The 17272-nt window shown below is 51.6% G+C and overlaps 1 protein-coding gene across 1 annotated transcript in view; it reads right to left on the reverse strand.

Annotated features, from left to right (window-relative positions):
- The window catches only part of TEX264 (testis expressed 264, ER-phagy receptor), a 40405-nt gene extending 23133 nt beyond the window's left edge, over positions 1–17272 (reverse strand). Inside the window, exons 1-4 of the mRNA XM_056804999.1 lie at positions 17212–17272; positions 15263–15332; positions 12293–12584; positions 795–1016 (exon numbers count right to left, since the gene is read on the reverse strand). Of these exons, the coding sequence (XP_056660977.1) occupies positions 795–1016; positions 12293–12562 (492 nt within the window). The 5' untranslated portion in view covers positions 12563–12584; positions 15263–15332; positions 17212–17272. The remainder of the gene's footprint in view (positions 1–794; positions 1017–12292; positions 12585–15262; positions 15333–17211) is intronic.

Genomic DNA, 17272 nt, shown 5'->3' on the forward strand with positions numbered 1-17272 from the left:
CTCCAGGCAGTGGTGATGGATGCAGAGTTTGGGGAGACAACAAAGGGAGAATTGGTTTTGCTAAACTGCATAATTGTTATGAGGATTTATTCTGGAGTTTGGTTTGGTGTGAATTTTTAAATGGGGAGGGGCAAAGAAAGGGAGAAATAATAACTGCATATAAAATTAATTTTTAAAAAACCTAATATTTAGCAGAAATCCTAGCCTACTTATAAAAAAGCTTCTCCCCATCCCCATTATCCACTCACACTTTGTCCCCAGACCTATCCTTAATGCCTTCAATGGTCCCTTCTTAGGAGAGCCTGGATCTCAGTAGCTTTAGACCAGTTCAGCTTTGGCTCTCCCCCCGTGACCTGCTCTCAGCTAGGACAGTCCATCTTTGGTCCATCACCATCTTCACTCTCAGTCGGATCTTCCTATTTGTAATGGGGAAAGTGACATGGGGGGACTGGGGGAAGACAAAATCCTGGGGAGGAGGCCAAATATATGACAGATGCCTGGGAGTTAGGGCAATCCTTTCCTACTGAGAATCTTGGCCTGGCCTCCTAGTGGGGGCCAAGGTATTGGACAGCTCTAGAGGGTCCAAGCCTACAGGGTTCATTTAGCACTCCTAACTTCCAGCCCAGGATGCCAGGACAGAGAGGAAAGGGCAGAAGGGGCAGTCCTCATCATCTAAGCTGAAAGCCTTGTTCCCTCAAACTTACTCCAGGCCTGCCATTGTGTATTTAAAGTCCCAAGCCTGCAGCAGAGGGCCAGAGAGAGAAACAAAAGCTGAGCTCAGGTTTATGCCTCACCTTGATATAGGTGTCCAGGGCAGGGTGGACCCTATGGACAGCCAGATGGATGGACAGTGCTGTGGTGTAGGGAAAGACAGCTGTCACCACATGGCTGGGCGCCGGGAAGGAGAAGATCTTGAAGCCAAATTTCTGGTAGAGGCGGATGAGTTCAGGAGATGGCGACTCCTCACCCTCACTTAAGATACTGCCCACGGCATATCGGCACTTCTCTGGAGGAACCTAAGGAGAGACAGAGCACAAGAAGTATCAGGGCTGGAGCTCTCCAGAGAGGGAAGAAAGCCAAAGTAAATAACATAGAGAGCAGGGAACCCCCAGATGAACTGAATCATAGGTTCCAACAGGCCATTATTAAGAATCATCACATAAGGTCCATGGGCTGTAGGGTCTGCAAAGTGCTTTACACATACAGGGTATTTCCTTAGAGCCTCACAACTCAGTGAGTCTATTATTAGAAAGGAAGGAAACAAGCCATTTACTAGCCACTGATTTTGTGCCCCAGACAGTGCTAAGTGCTTTACAACAAATATCTTATTCAGTCCTCTCACAACAACCGGGAGTAGGTGCTATCATTATCCTCATTATATAGCTGAGTAAACTGAGGCAGAGAGAGGTGTATTGACTTGTTCAGAGTCACATAAGAGGTAAGTGTTTGAGGTCAAAGCTGAACTCAGGTCTTCCCGACACCAAGCTCAGCCCTTTATTGACTGTGCCACCTAGCTGCCTCTAACACCAGCGTACAGATAAGGAAACTATTCTGATTTCCCAGCATCAGTTAAGAGACAGGTGCCAGGGGCAGCCTGATGGTACAGCATATAGAGTGCCACACCTGGAGTTGGGAGGATCTGCATTCAGATGTGGGTTCAGATCTGGCCTCCAATACTTCCTAGCTGTGAGACCCTGGTCACACCACTTAACCCTGATTGCCTAGCCCTTGCAGCTTTTTTGTCTTAGGGTTGCTATTAAAAAGGGTAAGAGTTAAAAAAAAAAGGTTAAAAAGATAAGTGCTTCTTCAACCTAGACGCAATCCTGGCCTAGTATTATATGGGGGCATAGAACATTGAGAGTCAAAAGCAAGAAAGACAAAGGGGGGGGGGGGGGAGAGGCTGTCTCAGAAACACGAAAGACCCAACCTCTCCCAGCTCATCCTCCCTGACCAGGGATAATGTCACTCTGCTGCCACCCCAAGGCAACAGACAGTCCTACAGATGGGGTAAGAAGCTTGAGCTCATGAGCCCAGAAAAAGATTCACTGTCCACCCCCCCCCCATTCCCCAAACTCCTTTAAAGAGCTCAGAACCCTTTAGATATAACTAGAGGCTCATTTCTCTGAACCAAGTAGGAAATGGAGAAATTGAAGAGAAAAATGGAGCCTGGTATTCTGAAGCAAACTGAAATGGCTCAGGTTGGCTTCCTGAGAGAAGGCAAGAGGCAGGCAATCCAAAGCAGGAGACAATGAGATTCCTGTATTCTGATAGGGATGGGCAGAAAGACTCTCAAAACAGATTCCTTCAGTTGATATATGCAAAGCTGTCTGTTCAGATCAAGGACTATGAGCTTTAAAATGAGGACCCAAAGAAAACATTGGTCTTTCTTCCAAGCCCAAGGCATAATGGTCAAATGAGAACTATCCCTTCACATTGAGTTCTCTAGGACCCCTCATTTTCTCTTCTCTGGTGTCCCTAACTTCCATCTCACTCCCAACTCTCCTCTCCGATGCATCTAGAATCCACTGTCTTTTCTAATTCCTGACCCATGTCTGCTCTCCTTTCTGGAGATCTACCCTTGATGCTTTATATTCTTTGAGGCACCTTCTGTGGCTTGGCCCCCATCCCTTGCTTCACGGAGACAGACTGAGGGCTATAGCCAAGAGATCTCAGGTGAAGCAGGTCACTTTACAGTTCTCTGGCCCTGGCTTTCAGGATCCCATTCACATACTTCACCAAATTTCAAAGCTTGAAGGGATCCCAGAACCAAAATCTCTTCTAACAGTCCCAACAAGCCACCTGACTTCTGCTCCAAGTGTTTCCACCCCTGGACTATTCCTCCAGGTCCTGTTCTGAGCTGCCTTGCATCCCTGCCCACCTCCCAACCCTCATCCTCCATTTCCTGCTTTGTTGCCACGGAGATCTCAGACTTACCTCTCCTAGGCAAGGCAGGGAGCTCCAACCCTCACCCAAGACTTGTAGGATGTCTTCCTCTGAAGGCCTATTGACAACCTAGTTAAATATGCCCTTAATGGAGTTTCCCGTGTATGCCCTTCACTGTCTTCCCCCACTGCCAATTGCCCTTGGCTTTAGCTCTAACTTGTCTATATTTTGTGCCTGATACCCAATCTTTTACCAAGGCCTGCCATCTCTTCTGCCCAGTGCCTATCTGCCCTGCCACTTCTGGGGCCCCAGCCTTCATGAAGGCTTGTCCCTGGGCTCTATGATTCACTGCTGTGAGAAGCAACTTTGACCCTCCTCCAGGTCAGCTCCTTTAATCTCCTTTAGATTTGGCTAGTTGGGAGGTTTCAGTCCTGGTCTCGAGGGGGCCTATCATTAAATTCCTGGTGTGACCACAGATGATTAGATGATTTTGCCTGCTTTTGGTCAGATGGCCTGAGAGGGCTCTGTAGTCAGAACTGCTGTCACTAGAGGGTGCCACTGCACCTTGGCAGCCAAACATGTGGGCACTCCACTCCTGTCCTCTCCTGAATGCACACAAATCTTTTTGCAGACCTGGTTTAGCCCTTTCAGCTTCAGAGGCCCAGAATGAATTCACCCAGGGCTCACATCTATTAAGTGATTATCCAGCCCCTTTTTCCAAGTCTGAGAAGCATGGCCCTCTAGGGAGAACAGTCTCCCCTCCTAGGCTATCCCTGAAGCTAATTCTTCATCTATTAATCAGAAAGCATTTATTAAAGAATTCCTATGTGCCAGCCACTCTGCTGAGCGGGGCTGTAGACAGAATAGAGAAGAGCTCGGGACCAAACCTATCCTTGGCAGGTGCTAAGGCTGGGGAATGTGAAGGGAGCAGCTAACTGGAGGCAGGACGCCTGGGTTCTTATAAATCTAGAAGACAGGTAAATCCATCCTTTCTGGGCACCTCAGTTTCTCAGAAGAGGCTACACCAGGGCATTACAAGTGAAATCACCCTCCAATCTGTTTCTCAATCAGGCAAGTGGTGCCATCCAGGAATCTTTGACAAGTACTGAGAAACAGATCTCCCTGCCAGCCAGGAGCAGGCAGCATCATAGTGGCCTTTGGGGAACATTAGCTCCCTAAAGCAAATAAGAAGTCGAGTAGCTGAAACAGTAGTAGAATCTCCTAGGCCTGGAAGGCAGTAGCAGGTAACTGTCTTTCTTGCTCCCTGTTCTGACTTTATTTGGGCACCAACCCAGAGATCAGCTGGTTTCTTCCAGTGACTTGCTTCCTTATCCCTCTACCCCACCCCCAACCATCAACAAACTTCAAGCCCTATGTGCCCTGGGGGCAGAGAGCCAATCATTAAGCTTCAGCAGCTAGATATCCCTAGCAAGATAGGGGGTAAGCAAGGGGCCAACCCAGGGAAACACCCGGCAGAGGCAAAGACAAATGTTTACACAGCCAGCCAGTTCCTGAGACAAATTGGGAAAGATTTTTTCCTTCTAGAGAAGGGCATCCAGGGCCTAAGGATTTCAGGTCTAAGGAAGCCACCCAAGGTCATTTGCCTCCATTGCTAGAATTAGAAGGAAACCCAAGATCAAACCAACTCTGCCATTGTCCCAGAATGGGGTGCTGATCCCATCCTTGTGGCCCCCTCATCATCCCAATACAAAGTGACCCTTTTTGGCCACCATTCCCTATGTACTGTCTTTATTAAAATGTAAATTCCTGAAAGGCAGATACTAGCTTTGCTTTTTGATTCTCCCCCCTCCTTTTTTAAACCCTTACTTTCTGTCTTAGAGTTGATACTAAGAATTTTAAGGTAGAAGAGCAATAAAGGGGTTAAGTGACTTGGCCAGGGTCAATATAGCTAGGAAGTGTTTGAGGCCAAATCTGAACCTAGAACCTCCCATCTCCAGACCCAGTTCTCTATCCACTGAGTCATTTAACTGCTCTGGCTTTGCTTCTATATTTGTAGTAGAGAAGAAACATACAAAACCTGTGTGCTTTGAGTTTGGGGAGTCATCTCCCCTGAGATTGTAACCTTAGAGGTTGAAGAAATGGAGCCTGAAGGGCTATACTGTTTCTATCTCAAAAGGGAGGCTTTTGCTCAGGTTCCTCCAAGATATTCTGAGATTAATTAGAGACTTCTGACCCCACCAAGATAGTGTGATGAGACTGACTACAAGGAAGCATCTATATAGGCACAGAGCTGACTGGTTTACTCTAAAGTTAGCTACCCCCACCCCCAGCCACTGACCTGACAACCTGTTCCTACTCTACCTCTGAAACTGGGAAAAGTGAACACTCACCTGATAGGTTCCTTTCTGCCATTTGCCCTAAAGCTGTGTAAAACCCCATCCTAGCTTGTTATTTCCCTTGATTGGTTCTTTGCAGTAGCTAGCCAGGCACCTGGCATCTGCCCAGCAGAGGATGCTAATTAAACTTTTTAATCTTCTAACCTTCAGGGGAGGAATGGCTCTCCAGGAAAATTTTAGGATTTCTGGGCTGAGGAATTCCCTGACAGTATCCCAGCACTGTCTTTTCTTCATCTGTTCATTCATTCATGGATTCATGGAATGGAAGTCAGGATAGGAGGACCCCTACCCAAAAGGCAGAGTGAATACTCAAGAACCCATGTCTGAGGAATGGCCTTGAGACAGGAAAACAAGGAAGGGCTCATTCCTTTGGCCCCACATCCCCTGACCCCTGTTCTACAGTCTGGAAATTTCAGGGCCCCTCCTAAAAGATCAGGCCATTGTTTAAGAAGTTTAATTTACAAAAAAACAAGCCTTCTCCCAGGGGAAGGACTCAGTATCCTCTTGGTCTGTTGAGAGGAACTGAGCAAGAGTGAGGCCATATCCAAAAGGCCTGGTAATCCCAGGGAAGCTAAACAGACAAGCCTTATGAACCAAGTCTAACTCTCCTGACACTCTTCTGGGGCTAGCTGGCTCCTATGAGGAATCTGCTGGCCCCACTTCCTTTTTTTTTTTTAAACCCTTACCCTCTGTCTTGGAATTGGTACTAAATAAGGTCAAAACTAGGCAGTTGGAGTTAAGTGACTTGCCTAGGGTGACAGCTAGAAGTGCCTGAGGCCAGATTTGAACCCAGGTACTCCTGACTCTATCCACTGAGTCACCTGGCTGCCCCATGGCCCACTTCCTTTTCTCTCTCCTTCCCTCCCATGGTCAAGAAAAGTCCTAGGGATATGTCACAAGAAGAGGGCTGAGGGGAAGCAGGATAGGGTGCCTGGCCTTCTAATGAGACAGCAATCAATGAGCACCGATCATCTGTTAAGTGCTAAGCACAGGGATGGGAGGAATAGTGCCTGCCCTCAAGCAGCTCAAGGTCTAACTCAGCAACTGTATAAAAAGCAGACATACAGGAGAGACTGGGGCAGTCTCCGAGGAAAGGCGCTACTATTAAGGCCTGGGAGAGCCTTCTAGTACAAGATGGGATTTTAGCCTGGAGGTGGAGGCAGAGAATTCTGGGAGATGGAGGATGGGGAGGGGAAGAGCCTGGAAAGGCAGAAAGGGGAGGGTTAGAAGGGGCTTTGAGTGTCAAATGGAGGATTCTGTACTGGATCTCTAAGTGACAGTTAGCCACTGGAGTTTGCTGAATGGGGATGGTGCTTGGGAAGGATGGAGGGGGTGGAGATCAGGCCCTGGGGCAAGGTGGTGAGATAAGGAGGGAGAGTGAGGAGCTGACCAGGACCAGGGGTAGAATGGGGTGGGGGGGACAGTTACAGGGAAGTGATCGAGAAGAAAGGTTCTGCAGGAAGCAGTAAGTTCAGTCTTGGACCGTGTTGAGCTGAAGGAGTCTGTGGGACATTCAGTTCAAGACATCTATCTAAGGGGGCAGTTGGAAATGCCAGACTAGAAGCCCCAGGGAAGTCAGATGACCCCTGGACTGCCTCAGGGGAAGGAAGATAGAAACAGGCCAAGAAGCTGAGGGACCAGCAGGCCTCTGGAGGAGCCTGCACTTTGGCTAAGCTCAGGACTGAACAGGGAGGAGAGCTAGCCCTTTTCCGATATGCCTGAGGCCTGAGCAAACAAACTATTCTGCCTCTCTGGCCCTGGTGCCCAGTTGGGCACAGGACAAGGGACTGAGCTTTCTGTAGAGGGCGCACTGACTGCTGCAGGCACTTGAGAGGCAAACTGAGGACCAGATACACTGGGCCCAACTCAGTAGTCAACAATTCATTCAACATTTATGGAATATCTACTATGTTCAAGGGACCATGCTAGGCAACCAGCACTTGGGTGGCACACAATAGGTATCTGCCAAGTCTGAACTGACTTTATAAATCATTTGGCAAAGTAGCGCCAAACATCACCTTAGACTGTAGCTTCCCAAGGCAGGGCCTATGATGCAGGCAGACCAGACAAGCGAGACCCAGCAAAGCTTGGGAGCTCCCCATGGATCAGCTGCCAGGCTCTGCCATCTATGTGCCAGTAAGGGGCAAGTGGGAAGGGCACAGAAGCTGGAATCAGGGGGGACCTAGGTTCAAATCCCAACTCTGCTGCTTGAGTCACACTGAAACCACGCTGAGCCTAAATTATAAATATACTTTAGTTTGACAGCATTAAGTGCTTGCTCTGCATAAGACCTAGTGAAGAGAAACTGGGAGCATCTATTTCCACTGATTTGTGAACATAAAAACACATACTGTGAAATCTTACCGAACCTTTGTTCCAAAGTCAGGGAAACCCCAAAGGAAAGCTACAAAATTCCCTCCCTTGAGCCCTCCTACCAAGTACCCACAGCTCAGCCACCCCGTCAGGCCTCTGGAAGGATCCCTGGGGATGTCCTAAGCATCTCCTCCCAGGCCAAGAAAGATGTGGGGTCGGGACCTGAAGGCTATGAAACATGAATTCATTCACTCAAGGCCCTGAAGAGCCTTTCTCATCCAGGGGGCACAGAGAAGGGCAAACCAGACCCTTCATGAGCTTTAAGAAGATCTCAAAGCATCCACAAGTCATGCTTGGAGAAAGGTACTGCACAGGGCAGAATGTACCCTTAATACATTAGTGGGGAAAGGGGCCCACTGAGGAAATTCAGCTTGCTTAAGGAAAACCCACTGACTCTAGCCCAGCTGAGGGCAGATCCTCTTCCAACTCCCTGCCCCTGCCATTGCCAGGGTGGAGGGAGAAAATGCACCCTCCAAGGTAAAACCCACAGAAGAAAGCTAGGAGGAGGCCAGGAGAAGCTGGAAGTTAGTGGGACAGACCAAAGTGGGGTCAAGGCCCAGGTGGCCACCATCCCAGAGCTGGGATGGAGCAAAACCCAGCCTGCCGCTGGCTAGGGAGCCTTACCAGAGCCTGCCTGCCTTACTTCAGCTGGCTGAACTAAGTCTGGGAAATGCATTTAACAGCCACAGCGGTCCAGAGGATCAACCTTTTGGTCTTCCCAACCCTAGCTCAGGGTTAATATGGTAGAAGGAGAGGGTAGGTGGAGACAGATGTGGGGAGAAGAGGAAGGGAGAGGGTGGAGAGAATTTCTTCCTAGTCTGAGGTCAGGTCAGACCTAGGAGTAAGCCTGGGGAGGCCAGTGCCCTGGGACCCCCAGGGTTCTCCCTCACTTAATTTGGGCAGTTAATACATGAAGCTAGGCTTATTTTTAGGCAGCGGCTTGGGCCCAATGGATAGGGCCCTGGGCCTAGAGTTGAGAAGACTTAAGTTCAAATCTAGCCTCAGCCCTTAGCTGCCTGAAGCTGGACATGCCATTTAACCTCTGTCTGCCCCAAGTCCTTCATCTGTAAAATGAGGATAACCATCACACCTACCTCAAATGGTGGCTGTAAATATAAAATGAAATATTGTTCTAAAAGTAAAGGGCTTAGCACAATGCCTGGCACACAGTAGATGCTTAATAAATGGATGTTCCTTTCCCTTTGGGGATAGGTAGCACCTAAGCTGTAGGCTGGTTCTAGCTTGTCCCTTCTCAGCTTTTCCATTCAGTGGCTCCCCTTCCTCTCCCCACCCCAAAGTCTGAAGTCATTAAGGAGAGGACTTGGCTGGCAGACCACAAACCCTGAGGGTTAGGGGGAAGATGGATAAGTGATTTAGGGAATTGTTCCCAGACTCTATTGCCCTCAAGGACTGCCTTCAGGAGCCCAGCAGACCCCTACTCCATCCTGAAAGGCTAAGGATTAGTGAAGGGTATCTGGGAGCTAGGGAGAGTCCTAAATCAGGATGGATAGGGATAGAGAACAGGGGGATGCTAGGAATTCATGCTGGCCCAAGTCCCCACCACATACATGGTTGGGTCAGAGCCAGCCTCAACAGGGAAATGTGGGTGACTATGAGTTTTCCTACCCATAAAGTTTCTATTTTCTCTAAAAATGAGAGGGCAGGGGATATCCCTCACTGCCATATTCTACTCCTGTTTAGGAGAGGCACTCAGCCACTTTGGGCCTTAGTTTCTCTCCTCCCCTTAGGCTCCATGGCAGCAAGGCTGATGACTAATGGCTGCAGAGACTCCCCAGACCACATAAAAGGTTGGGTGTGCCTGCCTTCCTGTGCCACCTGTAAGTGGGAAGGAGAGGAAAGATGTAGGTGGAGTCTATCACCGTTTGAGAACAAGGAGCAGCCTGGCCTGATATCCTCACTGGGTCTGGGTTCAACAAGGAGCTGGATTCTAGGCCAGGAGCCTGAATTCTAATGTAAAAGGCCCAGGCCCCAGGCCTTTGGGTAGCATTCTCTTTGGAAGTCCTTCGTTCTGCCACACAAGCATTTGTCAGTCCCTCAAGAAACAGTGCAAAACATGCAGCCTGGCTGCCTACCTACCCTGCCCCCCCAGCCAAACACCAGTCTCAGCACCAAGTTCAGAATCCAGATAGACAGAGATGAGAAGACAGAGAGGAAGAGAGTGAGATGCCTAGATAAGAATAGGCTTCATAAGGGTCCAGGACAGGTATTTCTTGCCTGGGGTTCACAGGTCACCTGGATTTCAAGAGGATCCAGAACTTGGATGGGGGAAAAAAACTTTTATTTTCACTATCTTCTAGAACTGAAATTTAGCATTTCCTTCAATTACTAAAAAAAACATTATTCCGAGAAGGGTCAATAGGTTTCACATTAGGCCTGAGAGAACAACAGATGATCTCTGGTGGAATCTACCCTCTATAATTTGTCCTGAGGTCTGGGAAGCAGGGTAGCCTCAGGGCTTATGTGCTTTTAGTAATCCCTTCCCACACTGGGTGGTCAGGGCAGAGATGATTGCTGCTGATGGCCTGCCTAGTTGTGAGCATCTTCGAGAGGCAAAGACGGAAGGTGGTCTGGAGCTGGAGTGGGGAGATCTTCCCCCAGCCACAGTCCTAATCCCACATTCCACACTTCTATGGCTACAGGAAAGTCATTCCCCATTTCTAAGCCTTGGGGTCCTCATCCAGGGAAGAGGAATGAGGAGAGAACCTGTAGAAGAGATATAAGCTAAATAGGGGACCTGCAGCACTTGGGAATAAGCCAGAGGTCAGCTCTTGGGTGGGCTTCTGTACAAGCCCAGGAAGCTCATTGAAGCCGGTATGCGTGAACGGTCCAGTGTCCTCAAGAAAGTGTCCAGGGCACTGAGGTCACCTCTGGGGTAATGTTCGGCTCCCTGGGCAGGTTGGGACCAGGTGTCATTGGCCCAGCCATGAGGCGGCACTGACAGAGAATAAGGCACAGGTCAGAAGGGGCTGGGACCACAGAAAAGTACCTAGGCCTCAAGCCAGAACTTGACCAGTGGGACTGTTTTTTTAGGGGGGGGGGCACTGGGGCGCTGGGCAAAGAAGAAGAGAATAAGAGGGAACTCAGACTAGAGATGGCCTCAAATTGCTCTCTTTCACCTTTCCATATCTGGGAGTGAGCAAAAGGTGAGAACCAGACCCAAGGCACAAGTCTGTCCAAGCTCGTGGGGAAGGTGGGACAGGAGGCAAGGAAAGGGTAGGGAAAGAAAGGAGAAAAGCTTTACTTCTTGCCCTGCGCCTGTCCCCCTTTTTCCTGCTTGGGCCACTAAGGGAATGCTGGAGGGTCTTATGACAGGGATCAGTCCAGCTGAAGTCTCATACTGTACCCTCTAGACTCCCTACACTCCCTTCTCAGGGTCTTTGTGACTGAGGGTCAGTCTTGGGTCCCCCAGGCTTTGGGTCTGGGCCATCGGACCATGCATTGACGGCTGCTTCTGTCTGTGACACTGACCCTGCATCAGCAGAGAAACCTCAGCCCTTGCTGGGGTCTCCCCAGCTAGTACTTCCAGCCCCCCAAAGCAGCTTTTTCCTTCTCAGGGCATGGATGTGGAGTTTCGAGCCAGTATAAGTGGGTTAACCTTAGACAGGCGTTCTTCCCTCCACCCCCCTCTGCTATTTGGGGCTGAAGCTGCCTTGGGCCAAGGGCCTGGCCTGGGAGCTGGGCAGCGTAGGTGGCCCTTGGTAAAGTGGATTGCCCAATTATCTGTGTCTCCAAGCTGAGGTAGAGGGGTGGGGACCCTCCTGTCAGAACTTCCTATTGGCCTCCTGCAGAGGAGGGAAAGCTTAGAGAGAACAGATGGAGCTACCAAAGTCTGCCAAGTCCATGCCCACCCATCAGAGGTGGGAAACCTGAGCTGGGAATTCCAAATCCGAGGCTCAGAGCCAAATCTGGGTGTGGGGGAAGGACAGAGAGACGGGGTTGGGGAACAAAAAGGCTGAGGAGCCCTGGGATGCCAGCACGCCATGGAGGCTGTGGGCTGTACTTCCCCATGCCACGAAGGCCTCCGTGGAGAGCCCTGACTCACTCCCCAGGACTCCAAGCCAGCCAGACGCCTACAGAGCCCTCGATGGCTGGCCGGTCGGCCCCAGGGCAGCGATGCTGCTCAGCCAGTCAGGCATGCTGGGCATCACGCCGGGGACTCGGTTCATCCCACTACTGGGCTGCTCAAGGCCTGAGGAGAGAGGTGAGGAGGGCACAAGAAAGGGCTTGGAGGGGGAAAGGCAAGGCGGGGCTGGAGCTGCAGCAGCCAGAATGCAAGGATTCTGATTTCCATAGACGGAGAGGCCTGCCCTTTCTGAACTTCCGCCTCGAGTTTATCCCTGTCCCCAGAAGACTGAGTTCAGAGAGGGAAGAAGGTACGAAAAGGAAAGAAATGGAACTGGTACAAATCCCAAAAGATATCTTTTGGCTACACACCTGGGGACAGAGCGATGGGGAGTGAGGCTGAGGGCAAAGAGTGGGTGCAGAGCACCTGGAATGTGGGAGCCGGCTCTGAGAGGAAGCCGCAGGGCACGGCCACAGGAAGACCAGGCCTGAAGCTGGGGGTGGAGGGCCATGACGGAAGCCTCTGGCCCTTAGAGCCCGGCTGGCCCCCAAAGCAGGGCCCAGAAGGAACAGGATCCCCCCCACCTGCCACTTACCGTGTGAGGGTTGTCATAGTAGACCCCGATGGAGCTGAGGCGAGGAGAGATGCTGCAGCTCTCCGTGAAAAGCTGGCCTGAGTCCTTGTAGGAGCCCACGTGGAACTTGTAGGCCAGGGTGATGTTCCGGATCGGGGGAGAGCCTGCACTCACTACCACATCTTCCAGCAGCCCTGAGTACACGGCAAAACCCAGCAGGGTGAGCAGCAGGGTCAGCACCAGGCCCACGATCAGGCCCAGGAGCAGGAACTCGGACATGGCTTCCGTCATGGGTCCTCTGCTCCCCGAGATGCTGCAGGGGAAGAAGGGGCCAAAGGGAAGGTGAGCGAGCCTGGGGATGGCCTCCAGCTGAAGCAGAGCTGAGCTCCCCGACTCTGTGGGAGCCCAGGGCCCCTGCACTAGAAGCGGTGAGCCAGGGAAGGAGGGGCCAGGAATGTTGACTGCTGACCTAGAAGGTAGCAACAAAGGATGACAAAGTCACAAGCCTCTCTATTTCTTAATCACAAGCATCGAGGCTCCGAGAGCCACCTGCACCCGCCATGGCTCCCAAGGCCACGGTGTCATCCTCAATCTGAATCACAAGGAGAGGAGAAGGATTGGGTTAAGGGAGGGAAACCCAACACCAAGTCAAGTGACAATATGGCCCTGGCCCTGCTGGAAGCCAGAGGGATCTGGGCAATCTGTGAGCTTCCCCTAGCCAGGCTAGACCAGCAGCCCGGCCAAAAGAAGACCTGGCCGTCTGGCCCCTCCCTATAGAGCCGGGTTGGACTGGCTGAGCAGTGACTCTCAAATCCACCTTCCCCAGTCCTTTGGTCAGTCACAGGGAGGGCTGCCGCAGTCAGAAGCGGGCCTAGATAGATACCTATTAATAACGAGCATGCCCCAGAGAGAACCTTGCTGAAGCTCTAATTAATAGGATAATGCTTTACAGATCTGCAGTCCCACCTTCCAGCACTCTCAGCTCTCTGGAAAATGGCCACAAACTGAGCAGACGGCCAAAAGGGGGCTCCTCAATACCCTGTTTCCTCTTGGCTTACAGATGGTTCCAATGAGCTTCATTAACTGGTTTTTGAGCTGATAATTAATTAGAAAGCAGGAAATCAGAAGGTGACTATAACAAAACTACAGGGAAAAGTCATAGCTTGACCGTGGAGGACACAGAAAAACAATAAAAGCGGACAGGAGGTCCTAAAGAGCCCAGTAATCTAAGGCAGAGAATTCAGGACAACCGGCTCCAGCCACCTCAAATAGGCCTGGAAGGTGTCCCATTATCCCAGCACAAAGCAAAAAATGGTGCTATCAAGTCCTGAAGTAATCAAAAGTTGGGAGGAAACTGGAGCCCCAGTTGAATAAACAGGTACCAGGTCCCTATTGTGTGCAAGGAGGATCCTGGGCTAGGGAGACACTATAAGGAATAGGAATTTAAAAACTAGTAGGGAAACTCATTGTTTAAAACAAAGGGGTCAAACTTGCTAGGTCCAGGCAGCAGATAACATTTCCCCCTTCCTCTCCCCAGAACCAGATTAAAGTCCCTTCACCCCCATTGCCTAGCCCTTACCACTCTTCTGCCTTAGAACCAATACACAGTACACAGTATTGACTCCAAGACAGAAGGTAAGGGTTTAAAAAAAAAGTGTAATCAGAAAATATTGGACAAAATTTAAAAATATATATAATATAAAGATAATGTTAAGTATAACATCATAATATAGAAATGTATGTCATGTATATATCATATGACACACATATAATACCATATCAACATATAGTAATAATATCAGTAATTAATGTTCATAAAATACATATAATGTTAATGAGGCTTTTTAAAACCCTTACTTTTTTGTCTTGGTAACAACTCTAAAGCAAAAGGCCAAGGATTAGTAGACAGTTGGAGTGACTTGCCCAGGGTCACACAGCTAGGAAGTGCCTGAGGCCAGATCTGAACCCAGGACCTCCTGTCTCTGGACCTGGCTCTCTACCCATTGAGCCACCCAGCTGCCCCACTACGTGGTTTTCTTAGTAGTAGGTAACTTTCAGGGGTCCTCATGCACAGTTTAGTTTGACACCACTGGCTTAGGAAGGCAAGCATGAAAATAACATACTTTAGAAAGATAAAGTACAAAATTGTTCAACTTAAAAAACCGTTGATGCTGAAAGAGGTAAAACTGAAGCCATTTAGAAAACTTGGCTACTGAGGTCTGTCTTCTTGAGAATTTTAGAGGTTTCCTATATAATTAAAGAGAGTAGTATGACAGAGAGCCAGGCCTAGAGACAAGAGGTCCTGGGTTCAAATCAGACCTCAGACACTTCCTAGCCAGTAACCCTGGGTAAGTCACTTAACTCCACTTGCCTAACCCTTATTACTAGGTCAAAAAGTAAAGATTGTGTTGGTTACATAAGTCACCACTTCTTGGGCTCAATTTACTCATCTGTAAACTTAAAGCAAGTGCATTGGCTCTGCCTCTCCCCCAAAAGAGTGCCCTAACATGTGACAGCTTCCTTCAGTCCCGTTTCTTAGGAACCGAGGGAAGTGAGGTCCAGAGTTTATTGGGTCAACCCCCACCCACAGGTGGCCCCAGGATTCCCCCTCCCAACCCAGGGCACTTTTGACCAGGCCGAAGCAGCCCAAAGCCTGAGCCTGGTTTGGCTTCAGACACCCAGGTCATCCCTCGGCGGCCTCTGTGGCTCCTCTTCCTGTCCAGGGTTTCCAGCCCCTAGCCCTCCCCGGGCTGGGCCTCCCGCCGGAGCCCCCTAAGCCTAGGCCAGCACTCAGCCAAAGTTCGAAGAGCCCCGTTGGAGGGCTCTGTGGGTGGCGAGGCCCAGGCCCTCCCCAGTGGCCCCCTAAGCCCAGGGTTCTGGCCTGCGGGGCTCCCCTCCCCCAGAAGGCACTTCCTGCAGCCCGGGAGCTGCCAATCACTGGGGACATCGGCAAAGCCGCCCCAACCCAGACCAGGCTTCGTGGCTACTCACCGAAGAAACGGGAAAAACTACTAGTTCATGGTCTCCGGCTCCCGGCGGGGGCCCACACGCACCTCCAGAACTGCAAGGAGGACAACACAAGGCACAGGGTTAAGTCACATCCCCGGCCGGAGGCCCTCCAGGCCCAACGACCTCCTGCTGCAGGGGGGCTCCTCGGCGGGGACAGGGCTCCGCCTCCAGCCTGGAGACCCCTGCTGGGCCAGGGGCTGCTCGGGTGACCTTGGCTCAGTCACTCCAGGCTCTCCTCCCTCCCGGGAGGCCCTGCTCTGCAGCCCGAGGGGTGAAGGCCGCCTGGCCTCCGGCCTGCCCCCCGCGGTGGGGGCTCTCCCGCCGGGCCAGGGAACCTCCCTTTCCTGGGAGAGTTTCTGAAGCTCACCTGGTCCCAGAAACACTGGCTCCTTTCCCCTCGGGGCTTCAGGCCTGCCCTCACCCCAGGGGGACGTGGCCCTGCCCCGGCCCCTCAGGCTGCCGGCCCATCCATTCCTCCCCCAGCAGGCCTCCGCCAGGGTTTACTCCTCCCAGCCAGATGTGTTCATTCGGCCGGCTCCGGCTTCCTGGTTCCCGGGATTCACGTGTGCGGTGACAACAGCAGGCCCAGAGGGCGGGCCCGGCTCTTAAAGAGACCCGGGGCTCGGGGAAACTTCAGAGCCGCTTGGGAGGGAAGCGGCAGGGGGCCGGCCCGGGCTCTGGGGGAGCAGGAGCTGGGCCTCCGCCCTCCCCAAGAAGGAAGGGGCCCTAGAGGGCCCCCACCGGCGGCGGGGAGGCCTGGCAGGGACTGCTGGGTGCCCGCTTGAATAGCTATTTACAACACCTCTTGTATAGGCTCCCAGGCCCTTCCACACATCCCCTCGGGTGTGGGCAGAAGCCCTCAAGAGGCCCCCTTAGATCTGAAAAGTTCATCCAATACCCGTCTCCTGGGGGTGCCCCCAAACTTCCCTATTGGGGGGTAGTTGAAAGAACTTTCCAATAGAGTATCCCAGACATTCTTTTTTTTTTTTAATTTTTTTTAACTAAGTTTTTCCCTTCCGTCTGGGAATCAATACTGGGTATTAGTTCCAAGGCAGAAGAGTGGTAAGAGCTAAGCAGTGAGTGTTAGGTGACTCACCCAGGGTCATACGGCTTTCTGTCTGGGAATTAGTTAATCCTGTGTATTGGTTCTAAGGCCTAAGCTAGGCCATGGGGGTTAAGTGACTTGTCCAGGGTCACACAGCTAGGAAGTGTCTTTTTTTTTAACCAGAGCCCTCCTGGCTCCAGGCCCACCAAGCCACCCCCTTCCCAGGAATTCTTAAAGCAACTCGGGATCCCATTTTGCAAATGTGGGGCAGGAGGGGTGAAAAGTGCGCCTCCGGGTAGACTTTGGGCTGGGCGGTTTATTAGACGGCGGGCTCCCTGAGGAGCCCCTCTTTGTATTCCCAGTGCGGGGCACACCGCAGGCCAGGCTCGGACTCCAGGGCACGAAAGGAGATTTGCCTTCCGCATCCCTCCAAAGGCCCGCGCCCCCGCCCCGCCCCGCCCCCAGCCCCGCGAAAGTTAAAAACTCTCACTTATTGAAAGGATCTGTTTTTGCAGGTGGGGAAACTGGCCCCGGCTGCCAAGGGCCTGGTCCAAAAGGACTCGCTCCCCTCCTTCGTTCCAGGTCCCAGCCAAGGCCTCGGAGAGGGGACGGTTCCAGACACCCGAGCGAAGGGAAGGGCCGCCTGTTCTCTTCCCGGGGGGGGAGGGACTAGGAACGGGACGTAGGGTGTGGAGTCTCTCCTTCCCCCCCTACAGCGGTCTGGGCATGTGGTAAGGTGGGCCCATTCTACAGAGGGGAAAACTGAGGCGCCGGGGCTTTGCTTCGGGGACCCGGAGTGAGTGGCGGACTGGATGGCAGGAGTCGGGATTCCCCGCCCAAACCGAGCCCCCAGACCCAGACCCGGGCCCGCTCCGCCCCGCCTCACCTCAGCTCCCTTTTGGCCCTGCGGTCGCTCGGGGGTCGGTGCTGGTAGCTCCCGGGGCACA

The sequence above is a fragment of the Monodelphis domestica genome, chromosome 7 (genome assembly GCF_027887165.1).
Source record: "Monodelphis domestica isolate mMonDom1 chromosome 7, mMonDom1.pri, whole genome shotgun sequence".
In the NCBI taxonomy this organism is placed as follows: Eukaryota; Metazoa; Chordata; class Mammalia; order Didelphimorphia; family Didelphidae; genus Monodelphis; species Monodelphis domestica.